The sequence below is a fragment of the Anopheles moucheti genome, chromosome 3 (assembly GCF_943734755.1).
Source record: "Anopheles moucheti chromosome 3, idAnoMoucSN_F20_07, whole genome shotgun sequence".
NCBI classification, from domain to species: Eukaryota; Metazoa; Arthropoda; class Insecta; order Diptera; family Culicidae; genus Anopheles; species Anopheles moucheti.
This window is the reverse complement of record NC_069141.1, coordinates 45,895,279-45,907,994: the sequence shown is the minus strand read 5'-3', so window position 1 is coordinate 45,907,994 and position 12,716 is coordinate 45,895,279. Positions and strand designations below refer to the sequence as shown.

Below are 12,716 nucleotides of genomic sequence, written 5' to 3'. Positions count from 1 at the left end.
TGCGAAACTCACCTCCAATCCTTGCATTGTTCTCTCTAACAACACTGAGAGCGTATGGATTAGGTTGAGTACCGGCTTGCAGACTTTTGTAGTTGGTGCTGTTTATTTGCCTCCGGATCGCTCTAACGACGCAGACACGGTTAACAGCTTTTGTTCAACTCTTCGGTGCGTAAGAGACAAGTATGCAGAGGAGCCAATAATTTTCCTGGGAGACTTTAATCAGTCACAGCTTGTTTGGAGATCTTCCCAGAATGGGGTGGTAATTTTGGACTCTTCGCTTTCCCGATTTTCACCGGCCTGCTCTACACTTCTCGACGAGTTTAGTTATTGCGGCCTGAGTCTATTTAACAGCTATAATAATTCAAACGGCTCTCTGCTGGATCTAATATTGGTGGACGATAGCATCCCTTGCAGTAATTCAATGCTCCTGAAAGGGCTGGATGCTATGATTGAGCCCGATGCTTACCATCCTGTGCTCATGCTATACATGCAGACTAACTCAACAAACAGTAGCCCGAATAATATCTTGCCCCAATCTCCTGCCACTAATGATCGGAACTGGAACTTCAGGAAAGCTGATTTCGTGGATCTGTGTTCTTTCCTTCAAGAGGTGGACTGGAGTTCTATCACCAGAGACTTAGATCTCAACTCAAACATAAACGCACTTACTGATACAATAGTGGGCCTTTTTGATCAATTTGTTCCTCGCTTTAAAACCCCAAAGAAACCTGAATGGTCACTGAGAACCCAACTGAGAACCCTTAAAGAGCGAAAAACTACTCTTTTTAAGAAATACCGTCGATGGAGAAGCGAGAACAATCGTAGAAGGTTTATTCAAGCAGCTAGAGAGTACAAAATCTTCAATCGACGAGCTTACTCTCTATACGTGCGAAGTATTGAATTTCGCTTCAAAAGGGACCCCAAAAGCTTCTGGAGTTTTATTAAAAAGAAGAGGCACTGTTTCTCTTCTTTTTAACAAAACTCCAGAAGCTTTTGGGACTGCCTTCCATCGATTATGCAACTCAATGGCAGTTCTTACTTTGACACCGTTAGTATCAGTCAAGCTTTCGCAGATTACTTTGGTACCCAATATGCCAAAAATAACATAACCGTTACGGATACAGCTGCACTTACCGCTTCTCTACCAGATGCCGTTGACGTCCTACTGCCGTTTTTCTCCGAGGCTGATGTTTCCTCGGCAATAGATGAGCTGAAGCTTTCATACTCTGCTGGGCCGGACTTAATTCCCAGCGCTGTATTCATTCGTTGAAAAGACGCTCTCGTTCCTGTCCTGACCATTATTTTCAACAAGTCTTTGCAGCTGAAATGCTTCCCTGAACATTGGAATCAGCCTTCATGTTTCCAGTTTACAAAACGGCTGATAAAAATGACATGAAGAACTACCGAGGAATCTTCATGCTATGTGCGGGCAGCAAAATATTCGAGATTCTTATTTCTCGGCATCTATTCAGCGGTTTCAAACACGCCATATTTGTCGATCAGCATGGGTTCTTACTCAATCGCAGCATTGAAACCAACCTCCTTTCACTGCTGAGCTCCTGTTATCCAGCGCTTGACGATGGTAAACAAGTTGATTTCGTGTACACAGATTTTCATGCTGCCTTCGAGTCTGTGGACCATGCACTACTGCTTGCTAAGCTATCCAAATATGGAGTAAACGATGCGCTAGTACGGTGGCTTTCAAGCTACCTAACCAATAGGAGCATTATGGTGAAAATCAACACATCGTTTTCTGCTCCTTTTATCAATTCATCTGGAGTACCACAAGGCAGCATTCTTGGACCTCTGCTGTTTGTTATTTTTATCAATGACGTCGTATACGCGCTGCCTGATTGCTGTAAACTGCTGTATACTGACGACCTAAAGATATATGTGCCTGTTTCTGTGCTACTCTACAGAACTGTTTGCTAATCTTCATGTCTTGGTGTTCTCGTAACTACATGCGTGTTAACGTTCAAAAATGTTCTGTGATAACATTCGCTAGAAAAAAGATTTTAAGGACCCCCACAGTCTTAAATCCCTCTTTTGTGCTATTGTTAGGCCAGTTTTAGATTTCGCCAGTATTATTTGGACACCAACCCAGCAATATAGAATAGATAGGCTAGAATCAATCCAAAGAAAATTTACACGCATACTTTTTTATCGTTTGTCTTGGTCTCGTGTTGCAAGTTATCCATGTTACCGTGCTAGGTGTCTTCTTTTCGGACTTGACTCTCTCGAACATAGACGTATGACGGCGCAGTGCTTATTTCTACACAATCTGTCAGTGGTAAGTGCTTATTTTTTATCAGCGGTGAAACTGACGCCCCGTCCATTCTAGAACAAATTAACTTTCATGCTTCTAGTAGGTATTTAAGAACACGACCATTTTGGAGTACTGAGTTTAGATCTACAGAATTTGGCTCGAACGACCCCCTATTAAAAATAGTTAATGCATATTGCTCCATAAATAACTATGTCGATCTTAACACAAGTATGAATAATGTTAAATTAATCTTGCGTAGCACGTTTTAAAATGTTTCATGTATACTATGAGGTTTGGTAAAGTTATTTAGGCCACATTAGGCTGGATAACTTTTAATTAATAAACAACAACAATAATTATAATTATCGTATTCACTTGCGCGATTAAATAAGTTGCCTAACGCCTTAGCATATCTATTACCAAATCCTGTAACCCAACTTTTCAAGCAACTTTTCTTTAATGTCAAAACACAGCGAAAACTGTCGAAATTCAGTCACAATGTCGCCACAGCGTACGTACTTGTATACTGTGTGTGTTGTTAACAACCCACAGAGTAATAATTGCAGAGCAATTGCTTATTCAACCTCTCATTCAATCGCGTCCAATCGTCAAAGCGTGTGCCTACAGCGTATGTACCTGTGTACTGTGTCTGTTGTTGCTTATTAGAATCTTTCGCATGCCTGGTTGGCCAAACCGCTATCCGTATAAGACGCCACAGCAATCAGCGCAGCGTACTAATTGTTTAGCCAATTGCTAAGCCATTTGAATTTTTTTTAATAATTTCAATGATAAAAATTCGTCCCGTTAGAGCGTTAGAACAGGATTCTGGGATTAAATTATTGGAAGGTTTGGCTCACAAATGGATGGTTTGGATTGGGTTGGGATAATATTGTCCTCAATTGATAGCACTGAAATTTTTGTTATGCTACGACGATATCTAGACCCTCCAATGGATACGTCGACTGTTCGCACTAAGCCATCTTTACCAGGATAGACAGCTGTAACACGGAACGAACCGACGCAACTCTCGGTCGGTCAAATGTGGGTTGGATTTACGCAGATTTTATGGATTTCTACAATTTCCAATACATCGCAGGAAGTACGCCTTCATACGCTGTGTCTTCCTAAAATTACTAAACTTAAATAGTGTGGCGCATACGTTAATGCAATCGTATCACAGGTGTTGATGGACGTTTACGTGTACATACCGAGGACTGTAGGACGGTAACGGGTTCGAAGTTGGACCAAACTATTGAGGCGCCGGGCCAAAATGTTGAGCGCCGGGTGTTCGTGCATCGTAATAAATAAAAACGCTATTTTTTAAAGCAGCCAAATATCATCAAAACGGCTGAAAAATGAAGCACAACCAAAACCGATTAAGGAATTAAAAAAAAAATTATTAATTTTTGTTCCATAGCTCATCCAAATCGGGTAAAACATTGAAAAGTTATTCGACTTTAAAGTTGTGGGCTATACGGGTAGCCCGGTTGCAAGAAACAGGGTGTTTTTTTGGTTGCCAGTGACAGGGCTAAAGATACTTAACTGATAGTGTGGTGTAATCTAATAGAGTGTCATGTATGGCATCCGCGAGATATGAGTCGTTGACAATGAGCGACAATTAGAAACGGACTCTAGGAGGCCGTGCTTTTCACTTCGGTATTACGCGTATCGAAGTAACCTTCAGTATGGTAAGTTGCATGAAATAAAGTAGTTGGCATAAGAGAAAACACAACATAGAGTTTAACCAGACCTAACTGTAGAGAATAGAATAAACTAGAAATACGAGAGAGAATGCAAATTGGATATTATAGAAACCTGGAGAGTAAGAAAGAGAAAATGAAGATGCATCAGGAGCACTCATGTGTGTAAGGTTTGTGTGTAACACAAGAGAGGATCAGTAAAAAATCGTACAAGATCCTTTCGGAGACAGGATCGGATGATAATTAGGAAGACGAGCGAAAGTATAGTTAGTTTTTGGACGGACGTATAAGACAGCAGTTTGGGAAAATAAGTGTTGCAAATAAAAAAAATAAAATAAAATAAAATAAATCAGAAATCTAGTTTGGTTGGAATGGCAAAGGAACGCAAAAGAATGAACGAAAGACAAATTTGTAGTTCAAAAAGTATTTGTTAAGAAGAGCAAGAGTTAGCATTTTTTACGGCTACTTCTAAAAACAAATTGAAGAGCAGTACGTGAGGGTAGAGCGTAATTAGATTAGAATAACTCTTCATTACGCTCTCGAAAAGTATCGGCGACGAACATTACAACTCAACCACCTCTCAACAAAAGCGAGTTTTTTTCGCTAGAAAGTACTGGCCGTACCGATTTATTATGTTACGAATACAATCTTTGCTACAGATATACGGCCTGGTCGTTCTAAAACAATCTAATAATAATAATAATAATAATAATAATAATAATAATAATAATAATAATAATAATAACAATAACAATAATTATTATAATAAAAATAATAATAATAATAATAATAATAATAATAATAAATAATAAAATCAAATTAAAGTCTTTACTATGAGGAAACGGTCCGGATGGGATTTTGTATCATTTCTGTCGTATGGAACTGATTACAAGCCAGAAGCGAGTTAGATATTGAAAAAATAGGTTTTTTTATATTTGTAAAATTGTACATTTCTGAATTCAAATAATATTTTGCTACGACCGCTTACAGATTTATGCCTGCTGCAGGATTCCCCTAAACCACCACCACTCGGTTTTGATATTATTCTTTCGACGTCATTTCTTACATTTTTTTTCTTACGTTTACTCTGAGTGTAAACGCTCCTCATCGTTGTGTGGAAGATCGAAAAAAAATGAAAAGAAGCTTGTTTTGTAATTCAAACTCCACTCTCTTGATTTAAGTTTTAATCAAGATTACGATGATACAGAAACTGAGAGAATGTTGAAGATACATAAAGAAAGATAAAAAAAACTCTGTTTAGTTCGTAATATCGATGTTGTAAAATATTAAACCTGGTAACATTTTTTATGCAAATGCGAATAGAAGCTGCAGTATTGATTTCTTGTTTCATATTTTTATCGATGAGTGGAGCTTTTACATCACGGTAATAACGTGGTATCCTGTGTTGTTCGCCACACCATACTCATGCTGTTTTATTATCTAATGTACGATCTGCTGCGATCGAATGAAATTTTTCAGGCTTGGGATGGTTAAAAGAGCTTTGAGAGTGTTGAATTATTCGTATTAATGTACCATTCTGACGTATTAGATATGTGTACCGCAACGAAGTCAGAAATACTTTATCATTAAATGGTACGTATATTTTAATAATGTTTTTAAATCGCTTATTTGTGTGTTGTTTAATATTTGATTGTGCAAAAATGTTTAAAATAACAAATACATTGAAAATTGTAATACCTGTTCTATATGGCAACTAATAATCGTAAACGCATAATAATCGCTCTGTTTACTTTTAATTCGGCTCCGCCTACTGCTTGGCAATGATCGAGAATACAAGGAAAGTATATCTTCCTGCACTCGGCATACGCTAACGTATGGCAAGCAGTTGCCGACGCAGCGATGTGATCGTACATAGCTGTTAGTTAGCTGAAACCATGTGGGATACCAACATCGACATGGTACAAGGTGATGGATTATTTGAAAACGGTTGCATTGAATATCGAGCAGTGTGTGAAAGATCGTTGGAAGCAGAAGAATCTTCAACTCAAAAATTAACTTTCGGTATCGAACGATTGTTGAGTATGCCAGCAACTACACAACCTGAAATAAAGCGTTGTGAACCTTTCTTGTCAGCCTCTCATAAAGAAGAGGTACAAATCCACAGTAACCATCCAGTGCGAAAATGTGAATGTTGTGAAGAACACAAAGGCAATGGGTTTTTGTCCAATTTTTCAAAGTTCCTGATTAGTGAACAAGATATGAGCAAATCCAAATATGCTGACAGTGTATGTGAAACCAAAACTCATAAATTCCGAAAAAGTGTAGACCAATGTGGAGAATCGGTGAATTATGTGACATTTGGTGCATACGAAAGCGATAAGAGATGTTCCAAATTAATATGTAAACCACTGCCACTGCGAGTTGCCAGTGTACATTTAGGTTTGTGTATAATACATTTAATTTTGTGTTCAATTCTTGTTTCTAATGTATTGATTCGTTTGCGTAAAGCCAAGCCTTATTAACCATGTTTTATTGGATTTTACAGAGTATTATAGCTATTTAGTTTTCACTTAATCGATTTAATCAGTTAGTGAAACGTATCATTCAATGGTCATTAATAATTCATTTTTTAAATAAGTATGTAGCGAAAAAACACAAATTCATGATGTGGTCTTCAAATCATGCTACGAATTTGAATCATATTTTTTGTGATAGTCAAACTTAGTTAGCATTTCGTAAAAATTTTGTTTCTCGTTTCTATTCAACTTGTGTAATGGTCGGGCACCTCATAGATTTCTATAGCCATCTTCTATAGACATTTTAATGGAATGGTCGTACATCGAAATGAATTAATTCATTATATTAAGTGTGTAAATTAAAAAGGCCTATCGTTGCGTGATGCGTGATAATATGGTAATAGTTTACATTAAACTCTTCGATCCCCCATCAAAGAGTTAAAAATTGTGTATGTTATGTAGTAGTAGTTTATTTCCTTGATCTGTTACATACAATTATATTCGAGACACATATACACATATATTAGTCTTTTACTCAATATTTGAGGCTTAATGTTTTATTCTTTTTATGACGATGCTTAACTATCTGATTTATACGGCATTTTACGGCAAGGAAAACTTTCCGAAAAAACCCTGGTCAATAATGGTACGCTTGGGATAATCCCATTATGGGTTTAAAAATCAGATGAAAGTCTGACTAGTTGAAGTATTTTTGTAATGTTTAGATATTTATTGAAATGTCTTATTTGTTTCACACTTTTAATTCTTTGCCTTCTTAACCGGCACAATAATTTCAAGAGCCTAGGCCTGCAATTTATTCCTTTTTTTAACTGTATTGACCACTATGGCAATGCTGCTAGCTGGATAATCAGCCCTGCGTATAGGGAATTATTATCAATTTGTCGATCTAATATTAGTAAATGTGTATTGGAATTTTACTGTTTGAGTGGATCCTCTGATCTAATAGAGTCTTTTTGGATAAGTTGTAGTGGTGCCTGTCTGGATATTACAGGTACGGTAACCACTAAAAACGCATCGCATCGCAAGTATGCATAAATCCGTTATTCAGATTCAGGCATGATTCAGAAAATCTTAGAGCCAATCTTAGAGTCATTAATGTATTCCAATAATTTTTCTCAAATATTTATTCATATTCATAAGCATTCATATACCACTGAACATTTTATTTATGTTCGTTCTAATGCATAATTATTGTTATTATTATTTTTAATATGCATCTTTCCAACGTTTTGAATAAATGGTGTCATAATAGGAACATTACATGCATCTTTTTATGACCTGAAGTTTGGAGCGTTTGCTGCTTAAGCCAGTCCAGTCATAATGGCTAGTTTTACAATTAATAGTTTAAATTTCGCACTACCATTTTTGCGCCCCATAGTTTACAGTATTTTGCAAATGAATTGTTCTGAGATATTGATTTCTATTTTCAAGGTAGTTCCTATCTAAACGGATATGATAGAGTTTATTTAAGATTGCTATAATGTAAAATGTTTGTAATCCATGTTCCATTGGACATACGTCCATTAAATAATAATAATAAAAGTTTTGATTTTTGATATCATGAAATTATCGCATGTTTGAAACATTTATTAAACTGTTTTGCAGCTGTATAATATATTGTTGCTCTGGAAACATATGTTGATCGATTTAGATAGTAATTCAAATTATGAGGAAAAGAAAGATAAAAAATGGGAAATTCAAAATATTGGACAAACAATCAATTTGACTGATCCGGTTGTTATATCAAAAAGATATGTTTTTCCGAATCCAAGAAAACTAACCTTTATTAATTAAATTACTTCATAAAACATAAATGCGTGCTAGGTTAATTAGTAGATTAATTGAATAGATTGATGAAATTATTTCAGTTTTTAATTAATCAATAAAATGATTTGTATGTCGTTTTAATGGTTTATATGAAGGATTGAATAGAGTTAAAGAAAGCTTGATATAGTCGGCCAAAACCTTGTGAGATCGTAGTGCACCATAAACATATATATAACACTTAATAGTTCATGAAGAGCATATATATTTCTCTCTTCTTGGCTTAACGACCTACTAGGTCATGCCTAACATTTCCGGCTTACATATTTCACCACAAATAGTTAAATACACAACTCGACCGCCGCTACCAAAATCCAAGCATCTTAATATGGGAAGAAATCTATTAAAAGAACCAGCGCAGAACAAAAATATTTCAATTTGTTTAATAAGAATTTTACCTAACTTGCATGTTATATCTTTTTTATGTTTCTCTTTCTTTAACCTCTATGCTACGAACTCTTAACACATGGCATAAATCAACCGTTATGCCGCAATGGTACACACACACACTTTTGTATAATTTACATTCTCTAAACGAATGCTGTTTACTACATGAGTTACTGTTTGTTTGTCCAATTTTGAATATTTAGATTCCAACCTAATGACCATACTGCTTGGTACTTTCCGTTTTTTTTTAAGATTCTTTCTAACCGTTGTTGGATTTGGCTTGCCTAGCTTATCTGTCTGTAACAGTGGCTCAACCCATACTAAAACCTGAAAAATTATGATTAGTATTGAACTGATATTAAAATGTAACATGCTTGTTTTCAAGCGCCGGAACTAATATTTTATGATCTACATTTTTTCGTTCCTCAATCGAAGCACTTCGACATGTGCTTTCCGTTATTGTGTGCTCTCGTTTTGAACACTTTGACTTCATATTTTTTCTACAACTTAACTTATCGTTTTATTCGAAACGCATAGCAGTTGTATTTTAAGTCATCATTTTTAGCCACTGTGCTTCGTTAATGCCGTGAAACATAATTAATTATATCCAATAAACAATCCCAATTGGATGCCACTGGTGCCTTTCTAAAATTATCGTTTGTTTTGTTTACAAGATCCACTGCTCTGTTTTAGAACTTGCTTCATTTCTCTTTTAGACAACGTTCGTGCATTAGTTGGCTATCTCCTTCTACTTATGGTGTGGATTGATATAATTCTACTGGGTTATTCTCACTTGGAGTACGATATCGTTCGTTTGACTCAGTGATCTCGAAAAGTGGATGAGTTTAGTTTGTTATTCAAGTCTAAATAGTCAGACATATGTGATTATAGTGTTTACCAAACCTCGGACGAAAAAAAATAACAAACAAATAGCTGATGATGACAAACTGCATTTGGCGGGAAATATGTCAAATTGTACATAATAATCATATATGTTTCATCGATAAGTTCTGCTTTGTATTCACTTTTGTTTACGAGTTTACATAATAAACTTTGCATTGCTTATGAGAGGATTTTATTGTTGTCAGTAATGCAACAGGTCAACAAACTCGTTCGCCATTGGCCGTTAGTTTGGAACTAAAATAATTAAAAGTGTATTTAAAGTCTCTCACTTTTCTAGCTCCTAAATATTATAGATTTGAGTGGCCGTTTAGTGAATGATGTCTCATTCAATTACGCTTTTATAGATATTCTTGTTTATGAATATATTGTAAATTGCTAACAAATAAATTATATAAAAGAAAGTTAATGATCTCTAGAAATGTATATTTAAATTAATAAAAATCAAATATCCACACCGTTATTTTACGTCCCAAATCTCGTTGTTTACCTATTACTCATGAAGTAGAGATTTATAAAATCTTAAATTGCATTGCATTGAACTTATTCCCTCAAAATTTCAAATAAGTCGACAAATAAGTTGTACAAATTCAATCCAATTTAATCGCAACTAAATTAACCCAATGGATTATATTATATGGGTATGTGCATTTCAATAGCACACTCTAACGTCTGTGTTTAGGATGGGGACTAATTTAAGGTATTGCACATACAATACATGTATTGCAATAGTGGTACAATTAGTCAACATGCAAACAATTTAAACCATGTTGAAGGTGTTTCGAAGGAGCAAGTTTTGATGTTTAAAATAGGATAGAACATACGCTTCTCTCTTAAAAACAACGATATCCACCATTAAACATAGCGATTTTAATAAAAAAAATTACAAGGTATTTTCCTTTGGTTCCTAGGTATGGTTCCTATTACAAAGTAATTGTTAGAAAAGTTTGCATGACGTTGCAGCCCGTTCGAAAAAACTGAATATTTAATTCATTTTAACATAAAATTAGGCCGTTTGTGAGTTTAAAAGATATATAGAGCGCTGTAGAACATTTCATATTACTAGAAATATGTTTATTGTGTTTAGTTTGTCGTATGGATGGTAATTTATTCCACTACCACCACTATTGACACACTTACCTTAATTGTTAGCGGAAAAAATGAACCGTTTTTGTTACAGTCGAATCCGTAACATCCGGTCTCATATCTGACAAGTCTTATTGACCCGTCTGCTCGAAGTGACACTTAATCAATCCTAATTTAACTATTATTATTTTACGCGGGTCGCACACTACTGTACATAGTACTTGCCCTTCACACAGCACTGTAATATTGTTAATATATACCAAAATTCTAAAATATAAAGTAGAAGTAGATTACGAGCTCTATTTCACTTTCGCGCATTAGTTTCTGTAATTGCATAACCTTCTTTAGGGTGTATTTAGTGTAATTAGGAAACGTTTAAACTGAGTTTGAAATAAGTTGAAAATACGTATTTTCATATTACATTGTTCATTCGTTCGCGTTTGACGCTGCAAGGTCAAATTTTAATTCTTTATGTAAATCATTTATTTGCTACAGGACAAGGCGACATCATATCTCATCAAACAATCGAATCGTTCGCATTTCCACAGACGACGACTACTTCTCATTACGTGGAATCTTGGCCTTGTGATGCATCAGGACCTCATCGCATTGATAAATATAACGAATGTTCGCTATTTAAAACACAAACACTTCCTGGAGACGTACACAGCCAACGGTCGAGCAACAGTGTAGCTGGTGCCTTCAACAAGTCGGGGACTCAATCGATTATTTCACGTCGCAAAAGATCATGGTCACGAGCAGTATTTAGCAGTTTACAACGGAAAGGACTCGAAAAAACGTTTCAAGAACAAAAATATATTACTAAACCTGATAGAAAACGTCTTGCTGCTACACTTGGATTGCATGATGCACAGGTAACTATAGTCCTCGAATACGTTATTATTGTCTTATGATAGAGTTTACATTATATTACCAAGAATTCGTGTACAGTAATGTGCTGCAATTTTTAAATTGTTTGATTAAATAAATTTTACTAACAATTACAGACAATTACCTAACCGTAATCAAACTAACCTTTTAACGCCGGAAAAGAGCATCGTATCCAGAGCATTTTATTCATTGGATGGTAATCTGGAACGAAAAAAAAAACTAAAGGAAAAAGGTATTTTCAAATAGGCTGAGCTACTAACCATTAAAAAACAATCGAAAATTTGTCATAACAATTCTTACTTAACTCATGTATAACAATAACATTTTGATATTCTTAAAACATCTAACAATCTTAAATATTCCTCAGGTTTAAGCATACTATAGTGTTTTGTGTGAAAAAACACAAAACAGTATTGTAAGAAAATTAACTGGGTAGGATTTCTGTTACTTCTGTTACACAAAAATCGGTTGGTCTAGCGGTCTTTTCATCTTCAGCATTAATCACAATTGAAGGCAATTGTAACAATTTAAAGAAATCTTCTCTTCCCACAACTGAGGTATTCTCTATTAGTTTATTTGAATCGTTTGGTTCAAGGTTTCACAAGAAAAAAGTGCTTACAAAGTGCAAACAGTTCCTGAAAAAATAGCTACTGTTATTTTGAGCTATAGATCACTTGAACTGGTAGTTATAACGGATGCTATTAGTTGTTTGTATTATAGAAAAAATGACTTGTTAAATAACATATCACATTTGAATTGAAATTGGTACAATTTATGCATTGTAAGAAGTCAAAGCTTTGCAAAATCATGAAAACATCCCGAGAAAAGCATCTTCCAAGCCTCAAGCGGCCTCAACCGCCATTCCGCTTAGGGACTCCAATAAGCTCGATTCACTATTGATCCCTCACCAACCCCAAACCGAAAAAAAAAATGAATTTTTGAATTATTTGCTTTTGTTTGTTTTAGGTAAAAGTTTGGTTTCAAAATCGTCGTATGAAGTGGCGACACATGGTAAAGAATACTTCGTTATTTTCTATGTCTCAAAATAAAGATGCAGGAAAATCTCAAGCTCTTTCGCCACCCTACATGAATTCTGAAATAGCAGAAATGTTAGCGATGGATGGCAACGAAGAAACTGAAGACGATGACGTAATAATTGATTAG

The 12,716-nt window shown here is 35.3% G+C and overlaps 1 protein-coding gene across 1 annotated transcript; it reads left to right on the top strand.

The window, feature by feature from the left end:
* The first annotated feature begins 5,861 nt into the window (after positions 1 to 5,861).
* Positions 5,862 to 12,716, top strand: LOC128302276 (homeobox protein DTH-1-like). Its single transcript, XM_053039063.1, has 3 exons — positions 5,862 to 6,366; positions 11,157 to 11,536; positions 12,519 to 12,716. Exons 1-3 carry the CDS (start codon positions 5,862 to 5,864, stop codon positions 12,714 to 12,716), a joined length of 1,083 nt encoding a protein of 360 aa, XP_052895023.1.

Excerpts from the sequence above, each read along its gene's own strand:
- LOC128302276 (XM_053039063.1), top strand. The coding sequence starts at position 5,862 with ATGTGGGATACCAACATCGACATGGTACAAGGTGATGGATTATTTGAA. Across the intron at positions 6,367-11,156 it reads AGTTGCCAGTGTACATTTAG|GACAAGGCGACATCATATCT; the intron begins GTTTGTGTATAA and ends TATTTGCTACAG. Across the intron at positions 11,537-12,518 it reads TTGGATTGCATGATGCACAG|GTAAAAGTTTGGTTTCAAAA; the intron begins GTAACTATAGTC and ends TGTTTGTTTTAG.